The 12500-nt window shown below is 54.7% G+C and overlaps 1 protein-coding gene across 4 annotated transcripts in view; it reads left to right on the top strand.

Moving 5' to 3' along the window:
• Positions 1 to 12500, top strand: part of nphs1 (NPHS1 adhesion molecule, nephrin) — a 47988-nt gene that overhangs the window by 12836 nt on the left and 22652 nt on the right. For all 4 annotated transcript variants that reach the window (XM_035403174.1, XM_035403185.1, XM_035403192.1 and 1 more), the window contains exons 5-10: positions 2946 to 3068; positions 4243 to 4324; positions 6781 to 6884; positions 8667 to 8788; positions 9922 to 10093; positions 11771 to 11928. In XM_035403174.1, coding sequence (XP_035259065.1) covers positions 2946 to 3068; positions 4243 to 4324; positions 6781 to 6884; positions 8667 to 8788; positions 9922 to 10093; positions 11771 to 11928 — 761 coding nt within the window. The remainder of the gene's footprint in view (positions 1 to 2945; positions 3069 to 4242; positions 4325 to 6780; positions 6885 to 8666; positions 8789 to 9921; positions 10094 to 11770; positions 11929 to 12500) is intronic.

The following is a 12500-nucleotide window of genomic DNA, read 5'->3' as shown; positions in this document are numbered from 1 at the left end:
CACCATGGTAGGAGAACTAATTATTGTAATCAGCTGGTTTAGTGCATGTTGGTGGCGCAAATACATGGTCAGTCTTTTTACTCTTTGAAGCCAGGTTACCCACCTCTGAAGAGCAATCACGAAAAGAGAAAGATGGTTGTGCTATCAGCTCCAGACATGGTGTCTTCTTCAGGCCATAGGGTGCAGAAGACTCTGTGTGTTGAAACTTCGTTTTATTTTTATTATTATTTTTTGTAATAAATTACTCGTTAGCATAGTAGAGTGTCTGAATAACTTTGAGTGCTAACGTTGAGTATCCCGACCATGCACTGCATTGCATTGAGTTTTCCATTGATTTCAAGAAAGACGTGGTGCATCTAACATGGAAGGTACCGTGTAAGAGATTACCAGCGTTGCTATCTCAGTAGTTATCGTCGTTTTTTTTGCGTGCATTGGCGACGTCTGACAGTCAAACCTGAGATGCTGATAATAATCACAGCGGTCCTGTGGTTAGGTCAGAATGAGGGAGAAGACCGTTGAACATTAATGTGCTTCAGATTTCTCCCTGTTAGAGGGCCCAGTGGGGGGGGGGGGGGGGGGGGGGCGGTGAGGGGGGGGGGGGGGGGGGTGGGGGGTTATGTAAAATATTTAGCCTTGTATAACATGCTTGAAAGACACCTGCGCCACTTCTTTGCTCTGCACAGAAAAATAAAGAAGGGCAGGAGGGTGTTAGAGAGAAAGAGATGGAGAGAGAGAGAGAGAGAGAGAGAGACAGGGAGAGATGGATGGGGGTGCTTCAATGGTTTTCTGCTTCGTTACTAACACCTGAGTCCTCAGTAGCATGTGTGTGTGTGTGTGTGTGTGTGTAAATAGGTTTTTTTTTTTTTTACAAAAAATCTGTTTGTTTAGACTGTTTGTATTTGTCATCTGTGTCTATACATCTGTCCATCGGCTTTTTTCTTATCAGTGTTCGTTTGAACAGAGTTGTATAAAGTGTGTGTGATGGGAACTGGTATTATTTCTGTGCTGCTTCTAATAATTTGTACAGAAAGTTCATATTTTCAGCTTTTGTAAACTACACATTATACCCTGTTTACTTCTGTACTGTGTGTGTGTGTGTATGTGGGTCAGTGTGTGAGCATGTGTGTGTGTGTGTGTGTGTGTGTGTGTGTGGGTCTGTGCGTGTGTGTGTGTGTGTGTGTGTGTGTGCGCGTGTGTGGCTCTGTGTGTGGGTCTGTGTGTGTGTGTGTGGGTCTGTGTGTGTGTGTGTGTGTGTGTGTGTATGTGGGTCTGTGTATGTGTGTGTGTGTGTGTGTGTGTGTGTGTGTGTGGGTCTGTGTGTGTGTGGGTCTGTGTATGTGTGTGTGTGTGTGTGTGTGTGTATGTGGGTCTGTGTGTGTCTGTGTGTGTGTGTGTGGGTCTGTGTGTGTGTGTCTGTGTGTGTGTGTGTGTGTGTGTGTGTGTGTGTGTGTGTGTGTGTGTGTGTGGGTCTGTCTGTGTGTGTGTGTGTGGGTCTGTGTGTGTGTGTGTGTGTGTGTGTGTGGGTCTGTCTGTGTGTGTGTGGGTCTGTCTGTGTGTGTGTGTGTGTACGTGTGTATTTGTACTCATTTCCCTCCTCATTTCTCTGCACTGCCCATCCATCTGTATTTGTCTAATGAATTGAATCATGTGCTTCTCTGTTTCTCACCTGCACAGCAGCAGCAGCAGGGTCCTGTGTGTGTGCACTTGCGTGTGTGTGTGTTTGTGTGTTTATCTGCATGAATGTGTGTGCTTGTGTGTGTGCTTGTATGTGTATGTTTGTATGTGTGTGTGTCTGCATGTGTGTATGCACTTGTGTGCGCGTGTGAGTGTGTGTGTACGCTTGCGTGTGCACTTGTGTGTGTGTATGCGTGCGTGTGCATGCGTGTGCATGTGTGCGCGTGATTGTGCGTCTATGTTTGTGTGTGTGTGTGAGTGTGTAAGAGAGGCAACTCAGGTGAGTCTCATTTAGGTCACATGGTCTTGCCTTGGCTGCTGTGGGACGCAGCACCTCCCCGCACCTCTCTGCAGAAAGAGAGGGAGGGGGAGGAGAGGAAAGGGGGGAGAGAAAGGAAGGGGAGATTAGAAAACATAAAAAGGAAAGAAAGCAGGGTGAGAGAGAAAAAAAAGAGGGCACAGTCACATTAACATGTAAGTGCGTTACTCTGCCGTTAGTCCTTGCCTTGCAGGTTGTACGGCAGGAGCGCGTTTCACGCACAACAAGTGGTGCTCTGCTGCGTGGGGGGGGCGCTGCAGTTAGCAGGCTGAGGGCGGGGCCGCTGTCAGAGCACGCAAGCCCAGGTCAACCGTTCAAAAACAAACGCATCTCATTACTCCCCTCTGCGTCTCCACGGCGCTCACCGTCGCCCATCACCGCCCGGACAGATCCGTTTGCCTCCCTTAAATCAGCTTGAAGCCGCGGCCTCAGCGCGAGGGCAGCTGCCGGTTCCGCAGGCTCAACAATGGCAACAGCGCCCCTTAGTGGCGGGAGGCGGGACGACTCTGAGCCTGCGAGTCGAGGGGGGGGGGGGGGGGGCTGGGGGAACCGGGGTCTGGGCTGGAACGTAAATGAGCTCCTTACAGCGTGGGCTGGATTATTTAAACGCATCGCCCCCCCGGGCGCCGCAAAAGCAGGCCCCGGCGTTCAGAGCCCTGACGCCCGCACTAAATTTCGGCGGGAAAGGGGAAGACAGGAGGCTGCGGCTCGCGGCGCGGCCCGGCCGCTAATCTTCCTGCTTTACGGCTCGGTCGATCCCGACAGCGGCGCGCGCCACCGGCCCGGCTGGGTGACGGGGGCGCGGGGGGGGGGGTCGGCACGGCTCCTCCGTTTAATACGACGGCTTTTAATAAACAGTGACAGGGGCGTGTGTGTGTGTGTGGGGGGGGGGGGGGCGCGTCCCTCACACCGTTAAGCGACGCTTCTGCTCCTGTCATCCTCCTCCGAACAGTTCCGCCGTCCCAGCCGGTGATCCAGGCGGAGACGCAGGAGCCCTGGGTGGCGGGGAAGGAGTACACGGTCACCTGCACCGCACCGGACGCCAAACCTGCCGCTGAGGTCACTCTGCTCAAGGGTACGTTTCCTCGACGACCGCGTGAGCTTTCAGGCGCTGAGGTCGCTCTGTTCAGGGGTACGTTTCCTCGGCGACCGCGTGACCTTTCAGGCGCCGAGGTCTCTCTCTTCAGGGGTACGTTTCTCCAGTGAGCTTTCAGGCGCTGGGGTCGCTCTCTTCAGGGGTACGTTTCTCCAGTGAGCTTTCAGGATCTGAGGTCTCTCTGTTCAGGGGTACGTTTCTCCAGTGAGCTTTCAGGGGCTGAGGTCGCTCTGCTCAGGGGTACGTTTCTCCACTGAGCGTGTGCTCTTTCAGTTACCGTGGAACTCGCATTTTTGCCCAAACCGGGAGAGATGCATTCTGGGACAGAGAATAAGGAAGAAGTGTTGAGCGCCCGTCTCTGCGTGTGAGTGCGTACAGACGCAGAATGAAAGGCGTTAACAGCGTTTCATGCTCGCGTCGTAGCGCCCCACACACGCAGTCTACCCCGCAGGTGGGGTGCGTTTAAAATTGATGGCGGTCTGCGGTCCTACACACTGCCAGGCTTTCGCGCGCGGCGTGTTAAGCACTCCGGTCTCCATCGACCCGCCCGCCGCATTGATGTGTGGAGCAGCCCTCAGATCACTGAGTCGCTGAACATCCTGTTAGGGGTGGTTTGTCTCGCCTCTGTTCTCGGACTGAGCCGGAGATTTCGACTGTTCCTGTTTCTGTGTGATCTGTTAGATCACTGGTTTCACCCTCTCTTCCTCTCTTCCTTTTGCTCCCCTCTCCCTTGTTGCTTCCTGCACATCCGCCCCCCCCCTCTCGCCCTCCCTTTCTTATTTCTTCCCGACCTCTCTGTGCTTCGTTCCTTTCTCTCACCAAACCCCCTCTCTTTCTTCCTCGCTCTCTTTTCTTCACCCTCTCACTCTTTCCTCCGCAATTATCCTACCCCCCCTCCTTTCTCTTACTGTCTCTCCCTTCGACTCTTTCCTCCACAATTCTCCTACCCCATCTCTCCTTTCTCTCACTGTCTCTCCCTCTCCCTCCCTCATCCCCTTCTTTTCTTTATCTTTCTCTCACTCTGTCCATCCTTTCACATCCACCCTCCCTCCTTATCCCTGTCTCCCCCCTTCCCCTCTTCCCCTTCCTCTGTCTCTCACTCTGTCACTATCTCTCTCACTCTGTCACTCCCCCCCCCTCTCTCTCTCTGCAGATGGAGTGGAGCTGACCAATGCTGACTCTGTCACCATGTCTGGATCAGTGGAAAAACTCGAGAACACAGAGGCCGTGGTGAGGTGTGTATGCACTTGTGTGCGTGTGCGTGTGTGTGTGTGTGCTCGCGTGTGTGTGTATGTGCTTGTGTGTGTGTGTGTGTGCTCGCGTGTGTGTGTGTGTGTGTGTGTGTGTATGTGCTTGTGTGTGTGTGTGTGCGTGTGTGTGCGTGTATGTGCTTGTGTGTGCGTGTGTGTGCGTGTATGCGCTTGTGTGCATGTGTGTGTGTGTATGCATTTGTGTGTGTGCGTGTGTGTGTGCGTGCGTGTGTGTGCGTGTATGTGCTTGTGTGTACGTGTGTGTGCGTGTGTGTGTGTGCATGTGTGTATGCACTTGTGTGTGTGTGTGCGTGCATGTGTGTGCGTGTATGTGCTTGTGTGTGTGTGTGTTTGTGTGTGTGTACGTGTGTGCATGCACTTGTGTGTGTGTGCATGCGTGCGTGCGTGCGTGTGTGTGTGTGTGTGCGTGTGTGTTTGTCAGCGGGTGAAATAGGCAGCATCTCAGCTGTGTAATACACCCCAGCCCGAGCCGCTGCTGCACATGGAACCAAACCAAGGATTCGAGTGCCCCAGTCCGTAAACACTGCCCATAATTGCTGCTATCGGATGCCTCCAATAAGTGGAGTGCATGTTTAGCACCCTCGACAGGCTGCAGCTTCCCCCTTCCCTGGCTGTCTCCTGATTGGCCGCCCCCCGGGAGTCATGTGACCACCATTAAAAACAGCCGCGGTTCTGTAACAGCCGTGTTAATCGAGAGCTCTGTCTGATTCGCACGGAACTGTTCCGCCCCAAACTGGCGTCCGCAGAGCCACCCGAAAAAAAAACAGCTCCTGCCACAGACGCTGGATCACATCAGAATTTTCGAGACGGACTCTGATTAGACTGAATCCTGGCTCCAGCACATATTCGACCGTTGCCTTAAATGAAGCGAACCGTTCTATTATTCTTTTCATTCCGCTCCTATTGTGTTGCCCTCTTGTGAGATCACAAATTACACTTGCGGAGATAGAGAAAATCCCTCTTAAAGAGTGCGAGTGAAATTGTCTGCAGGTCGACGTCCTTTTTTTTCTCGCGAACACCTTCTTTTCAGTCTTCCATTGTATAACTGCCATATTCACTTGTAATGCTCCATCAGAGCATGTCAGACAGCCTGCAGGGGATTTTCTCACCAAACTGTGAATTTCCCTGGTATCTAACAGCACCAGGTGTGACTGGTTAGAACACCCGTTTCTGGACCGAAGGGTTTTGGGTTTTAGTCCCCTGTGCAAGGAAAGTTATCGCCTCCAAACCCATTACACTACATTGCAGGCATGTGGCAGACGCTCTTATCCAGAGCGACGTACAACAAAGTGTATAACCAAAACCAGGAGCAAGTGTGTCGAAAACCCTAGAGGGAAGTACAGTTCCAAGCGCAGGGAAGGACCGCGTAGTTTAACTTTGGCCCTGTAGGCTAATCTGATTAACACAACAAACCCGTTGCACAAACAGCAGTACTGAACACACAAACGGCCTGCTCCATTAATTTGTGTGGATAAGGACATCTGTGAACTCGTTGAGTGGGTAGAATGATATGATTCTATGAGATGAGTTACTGATATACTCTGTGTTGGATGCTTTTTGTTCAAGTTTAAGCTCCTGAAATTACTTCTTTTTTTTAAAAATATTAAATGTCGTGACCTTTGAAAATGACAGCATCTGCAGATAAAAACCCTCGTTCTCAAAAAGGATGTGTTAATATCCAACACACTTTTTGTGTTACCGCCTCTCTATTACTTTCAACACATATTGTGACACAGCTTCTTCTTTTGCCTCCAAGATATATAATTTATGTGTTGCAAAGGGAGACTTTTTTATCTCAGACTGCGCTGAAAGCAACACAGAATGTGTCGTCTAATTCTAAGCTTGTGATGTGATGTGGTGTGCGTCTGTCTGTCTGTCTGTCTGCCTGTCTGTCTGTCTGTCTGTCTGTCTGTCTGTCTGTCTGCCTGCCTGTCTGTCTGTCTGCCTGTCTGCCTGTCTCTCTGTCTGCCTGTCTGCCTGCCTGTCTGCCTGTCTGTCTGTCTGTCTGCCTGCCTGCCTGTCTGTCTGTCTGTCTGTCTGTCTCTCTGTCTGTCTGCCTGTCTGCCTGTCTGTCTGTCTGCCTGTCTCTCTGCCTGTCTGCCTGTCTGTCTGTCTGCCTGTCTCTCTGCCTGTCTGTCTGCCTGCCTGTCTGTCTGTCTGTCTCTCTGTCTGTCTGTCTGTTTGTCTGTCTGTCTCTCTGTCTGTCTGTCTGTCTCTCTGTCTGTCTGCCTGTCTGTCTCTCTGCCTGCCTGTCTGCCTGTCTGTCTGCCTGCCTGTCTGCCTGTATGTCTGTCTGTCTGCCTGTCTGCCTGCCTGTCTGTCTGTCTGCCTGCCTGTCTGTCTGTCTCTCTGTCTGTCTGTCTGCCTGCCTGTCTGTCTCTCTGTCTGTCTGTCTGTCTGTCTGTCTGTCTCCCCTGCAGTTTTACCGCCCTGAGCTCGGACCACGGTCAGGAGCTGGTGTGTCGGGCGAAGAACCCCGCCCTGTCCCACGCCCTGGAGGCCAGTCTCCGGATGAACGTGTACTGTAAGGGTCGTTCTCCAAAACCCCCCCCACCCCCTCCCCTCTCCTCACCCACCCCCTCCCCTCCCCTCGCTCACCCCCTCCCCTCCCCTCCCCCCCGCCCCGCCCCCGCCCCGCCCCTCTCCCCCCCGCCCCCCGCCCCCCCCTCCCCTCCCCTCCCCCCCCCTCCCCTCTCCTCCCCGCCCCCGCGTCCCCCCATCCCGCCGACCCAGCGCTGCTAAACCTTAATCTAGCAGAACCGCGGGTACTGTTACGGGCTCGGCTCATAAAGCCGTCCCCGGCGGATCGAAGATGGGACGGCGGCCGGCCTCGTTCGGGGGGGGGGGGGGGGGGGGGCAGTAAAAGCCGGTAATTTGTTACGCGCTCCTTACGCCGCCCCCGCTAACTGATTGCAGCAATAACAGAGGCCAGGCCATCCTCATTTATTTCGCTGCGCATATTTTATCCGCCCGCTGTAATTTATTCATATTCGGCGCTGTCTTATTGCCGTTCGGGCATCTGTTACTCGGCCTGGTGGACCCGGGCCAGCGTGCCGCGCCTCCCCCGGACTGCCTGGGGCTCGGGGACGAGCCGGGCTCGCTCACGCCACGCACAAGTTAAATGTCCGCAATTTATCGCCGCTGTTTTAACAAATAGAGCTATTTGTCTCGAAGCGGAGCACGATTCATTTAACCCCCACCCCCCCCCGCACCCCCCCCCACACCCCCCCACCCTCACCCCCTCCCTCGCTCCCCCCCACGCCCCCCCACCCTCACCCCCTCCCTCGCTCCCCCCCACCCCCTCCCTCGCTCCCCCCCACACCCCCCCCACCCCCACCCCACCCCCACCCTGCTGCCGGCTCCTCCCCTGCGCTCAGTTACACCATCTTTTATTCGGAGAGCCGTCGCGCTACGTGGACCGGTAGCCCGGAGCTGCACCTCTCCTTCTTCCTCTATCTCTCCCCCCTTCCCTCTATCTCTCCCCCCTTCCCTCTGTCTCTCCTCCCTTCCCTCTGTCTCTCCCCCCTTCCTCTGTCGTCTCTCCCCCTTCCCTCTGTCTCTCCCCCCTTCCCTCTATCTCTCCTCCCTTCCCTCTGTCATCTCTCCCCCCTTCTCTCTGTCTCTCCCCTCTTCCCTCTGTCGTCTCTCCCCCTTCCCTCTATCTCTCCCCTCTTCCCTCTATCTCTCCCCCTCTTCCCTCTATCTCTCCCCTCTTCCCTCTATCTCTCCTCCCTTCCCTCTATCTCTCCCCCTTCCTTCTATCTGTCCTCCCTTCCCTCTATCTCTCCTCCCTTCCCTCTGTCTCTCCCCCCTTCCCTCTATCTCTCCCCCCTTCCCTCTGTCTCTCCTCCCTTCCTTCTATCTCTCCTCCCTTCCCTCTGTCGTCTCTCCCCCTTCCCTCTGTCTCTCCCCCCTTCCCTCTGTCATCTCTCCCCCCTTCCCTCTGTCTCTCCCCTCTTCCCTCTATCTCTCCTCCCTTCCCTCTGTCGTCTCTCCCCCTTCCCTCTGTCTCTCCCCTCTTCCCACTATCCCTCCCCCCTTCCCTCTATCTCTCCCCCCTTCCCTCTGTCTCTCCCCCCTTCCCTCTGTCTCTCCTCCCTTCCCTCTATCCCTCCCCCCTTCCCTCTGTCTCTCCCCCCTTCCCTCTATCTCTCCCCCCTTCCCTCTGTCTCTCCCCCCTTCCCTCTATCTCTCCCCTCTTCCCTCTATCTCTCCCCCCTTCCCTCTATCCCTCCCCCCTTCCCTCCATCCTCCCCAGCGTGCTGATCTCCCTCCTCCCCTCCTCCTCTCCTCTCCCGTCCCACAGTCCCACCCCAGGCCCCCGTGATCCAGGGGCTGGACAGCGAGGAGGTGAAGGCCGGGACGGTCCTCAAACTGGTGTGCTCGTCCCACGGAGGGAACCCCCTGGCCACCCTGCACTGGACCAAGGTCAGCGGCCCCACGTTTCCCGCCCGTTTGCTGCCCGGCGCCACGGCAACAGGGGCGGGGGGCGGCGGCGATGGCTCCCTCCCTGGCGTTCGAGGGGCTGGGGGGGGGCGGGACGCGATGGGGGGGGGGGGGGGTTAGCGCTGCACCACAGTGCCCTGTGACGTGTGCCAGGATTATACTCTCTCTTAGCATTTACCATCAAGATTAAAGCCAGGAGCGGATGGGAGAGGAGCTCTAATGCTCAGGGAGAAGATTTAAGGCATTATTTCAGATCCCGATAGTGGGGCTTTTTTCCTTCTTCCTTTTTTCTTTCTTTTGCTCTCTTGCTCTCGCCGTCTCTTGCTGCCTCTCTCTCTCTCTCTTCGCGCTCTCTCTTTCTGTCTCTTACTCTTACTCCCTCTGACGAGCAATTGTGAGGTCTTGATGCCATTAGGTAATTTCTTCTTTGCTGATGTCATCATTCCAATGGCTTCAAAAAAGTTACTTTCAAATTTCTTTCTCTCTTATTTTCTATTTCGCTCCTTCAATCTTTCTCTCACATTGTTCTCCCTCTCTATCTTTCTCTCCCTCTCCCTCCCCCTTCCACACTGTTCTCCCTCTCTATCTTTCTCTCCCTCTTCCTCCCCCTCCCACACTGTTCTCCCTCTCTATCTTTCTCTCCCTCTCCCTCTCCCTCTCTCTCCCTCTCCCACATTGTTCTTCCTCTCTATCTTTTTCTCCCTCTCACACACTGTTTTCCCTCTCTATCTTTCTCTCCCTCTCTCTCCCTCTCCCACATTGTTCTCCCTCTCTATCTTTCTCTCCCTCTCCCTCCCCCTCCCACACTGTTCTCCCTCTCTATCTTTCTCTCCCTCTCCCTCTCTCTCCCTCTCCCACATTGTTCTTCCTCTCTATCTTTTTCTCCCTCTCACACACTGTTCTCCCTCTCTATCTTTCTCTCCCTCTCTCTCCCTCTCCCACATTGTTCTCCCTCTCTATCTTTTTCTCCCTCTCTCACACTGTTCTCCCTCTCTATCTTTCTCTCCCTCTCCCTCCCTCTCTCACACTATTCTCCCTCTCCATCTTTCTCTCCCTCTCCCTCCCTCTCCCCTTCCCACACTGCCTCTCTCGCTCCCTCTCTCCCTTCCCTCCAGAATAAGGAGGTGCTGTCCAGCAGCTGGGAGGAGGACACGGAGCGGAGGAGGTCCAGCAGCGTGCTGACGGTGGAGGTGACTCCGGAGGACAACCGCGCCCAGTTCTGCTGCGAAAGTGTCAACCAGGTGTCCCGGGAACCCCTGTCCCTCAGCCGCACCCTGCGCGTCCTCTGTGAGTCCCGCCGTCCAATCACAGCGACAGCTGCGAGATCCCTGTCCAATCACAGCGACAGCTGCGAGATCCCTGTCCAATCACAGCAGCAGGTGTGAGGTCCCTGTCCAATCACAGCGACAGATGTGAGACCCCTGTCCAATCATAGTGACAGCTGTCAGATCCCTGTCCAATCACAGCTGCAGATGTGAGATCCCTGTCCAATCACAGCGACAGATGTGAGACCCCTGTCCAATCACAGTGACAGCTGCGAGATCCCTGTCCAATCATAGCATCAGCCATGAGATCCCTGTCCAATCACAGCGACAGCTGTGACATCCCTATCCAATCACAGCATCAGCCATGAGATCCCTGTCCAATCACAGTGACAGCTGCGATATCCCTGTCCAATCACAGTGACAGCTGCGAGATCCCTGTCCAATCACAGCATCAGCATTGGGATCCCTGTCCAATCACAGGTCAGACATGGGATCCCTGCACAACAACAGGCTCAGTGATGGAATCCCCATCTAGTCACAGAAACAGCTATGGGATCCCCATCCAATCACATTGCCGGCAATAGAATCTCCATCCAATCACAGCCTCATTGATGGGATCTCCATCCAATCACAGCCTCATTGATGGGATCTCCATCCAATCACAGCCTTGGCCATACGTGCGGTCCTTATATGTGCCGTCGCTAGGGTTGCCGTCACTTTCCCTCGCTCACACACGAGGCGCGAAGTCGGCGAAATCGTTACCCGGGCGATAAAACCGGGATCGGGAAGCTCATTCACCGGCGTTCTGAGCGCGGGACAAATGGCTTCTGCACGGGGCAATTCCAGGCCGAAACGTAGGATGTCAGGGCTCATAATGACCTGTCAGCGCGCGCTACTCCGCGCCTGATACAGGCTGAACTCCGGGGCTCCCTCCCTCGCTGAGACCTCGTTTAGCGTAGCCGCCCCGCGCGGCGATAACGATGGCGCGCGGCTAATGAATGATATCTGCGCTTTAATTAACACTACACGGAAATTAATTAAGGCCATATTTTTTCGTCTGCTGAGAAAAAATGGCGGGAACGATTTTAGCGTTAGCGTTTTACGGCGCCGCGGAGGCTTTACGCGCTGGCGGCTCGGGGGGGGTGGGGGCGGGGGGTTCGGGTGGGGGGGGTTTCCGCGCGGTCCCGCTCGCAAGCTAAAGCACCGCGGCCTTCGCCACCGCGGCTGACACGCCTTCGCGGAACGGGGACACGTGCGTGCGCGTCTGAGCGTGTGCGCGCACGTGGGCAGTCCGTGTGCTTCCGAATGCGCCAGGGTCATTTCTGTTTATTAGCCGCCGCTCGCGGCCAGAGCAGGCTAGGCGCTATAGCGGGGAATTGGGTGGGTCGGGATGGGTTTGTCGCAGCCAAGGCCCGTCTGCGCAGCTGTGTGTGTGTGCGTATGAGCCTGTCTGCGCAGCTGTGTGTGTGTATGAGCCTGTCTGCGCAGCTGTGTGTGTGTATGAGCCCGTCTGCGCAGCTGTGTGTGTGTATGAGCCCGTCTGTGCAGCTGTGTGTGTGTGTATGAGCCCGTCTGCGCAGCTGTGTGTGTGTATGAGCCCGTCTGCGCAGCTGTGTGTGTGTATGAGCCCATCTGCGCAGCTGCATGCGCAGTCTGCGGTTGCTCAGCTGTGTTTGCGCTGTGTCTGCGTTCCCCGCAGTCGAGCCCTCCGTGCTGAGGGTTCTGGGCTCCCCGGCGGCCGTGGACGGGAAGGAGGTGAATCTCTGCTGCTACACCTCCTCCAGCAACCCACCTGTGCAGATACGCTGGTGGCTGGGCTTCAGAGAACTCAACAGCACTGCGTGGACCGTCACCGAGGTGCGTGTGTGTGTGTGTGTGTGTGAGTGTGTGTGTGTGTGTGAGAGTGAGAGTGTGTGTGTGTGTCTGTGTGAGCGTGTGTGTGAGTGCGTGTGTCTGTGTGTGTGAGCGTGTGTGTGAGTGCGTGTGTCTGTGTGAGCGCTTGTTTCTGTGTGTGTGTCTGTGTGAGCGTGTGTGTGAGTGTGTGTCTGTGTGAGCGTGTGTGTGAGTGTGTGTTTGCCTGTGTGTGTGTGTGTGTGTGTGTTTGTCTCTGTGTGTGTGTATTAGATAATGTGTTTGAGTGTATGATAAATAGTATGTGTATGTATGTGTTTATGTGTGAAAGAAAATGTATATTACAGAACATGTGTGTGCGCACAGGGGTTATTTCAATAAAGACGGTAAAAGTATATATATTGTGACACTTTAGCTATCACTGTTACCCTGCTTGTCGTGCGCTGAAAAGCAGATGAAGAGATAATGTGTATTTTGAGGCAGTTCACGTTAAGTGAGATACAAAGCAAATTAAAGTGTTAGTGACAGCACATCAAGTGGATATGTTCAGCTCGTTTCCAGATGTACTGCTTTTTTAT

The sequence above is a fragment of the Anguilla anguilla genome, chromosome 1 (assembly GCF_013347855.1).
Source record: "Anguilla anguilla isolate fAngAng1 chromosome 1, fAngAng1.pri, whole genome shotgun sequence".
Taxonomy (NCBI): Eukaryota; Metazoa; Chordata; class Actinopteri; order Anguilliformes; family Anguillidae; genus Anguilla; species Anguilla anguilla.
This window is presented reverse-complemented; position numbering and strand designations above follow the sequence as displayed.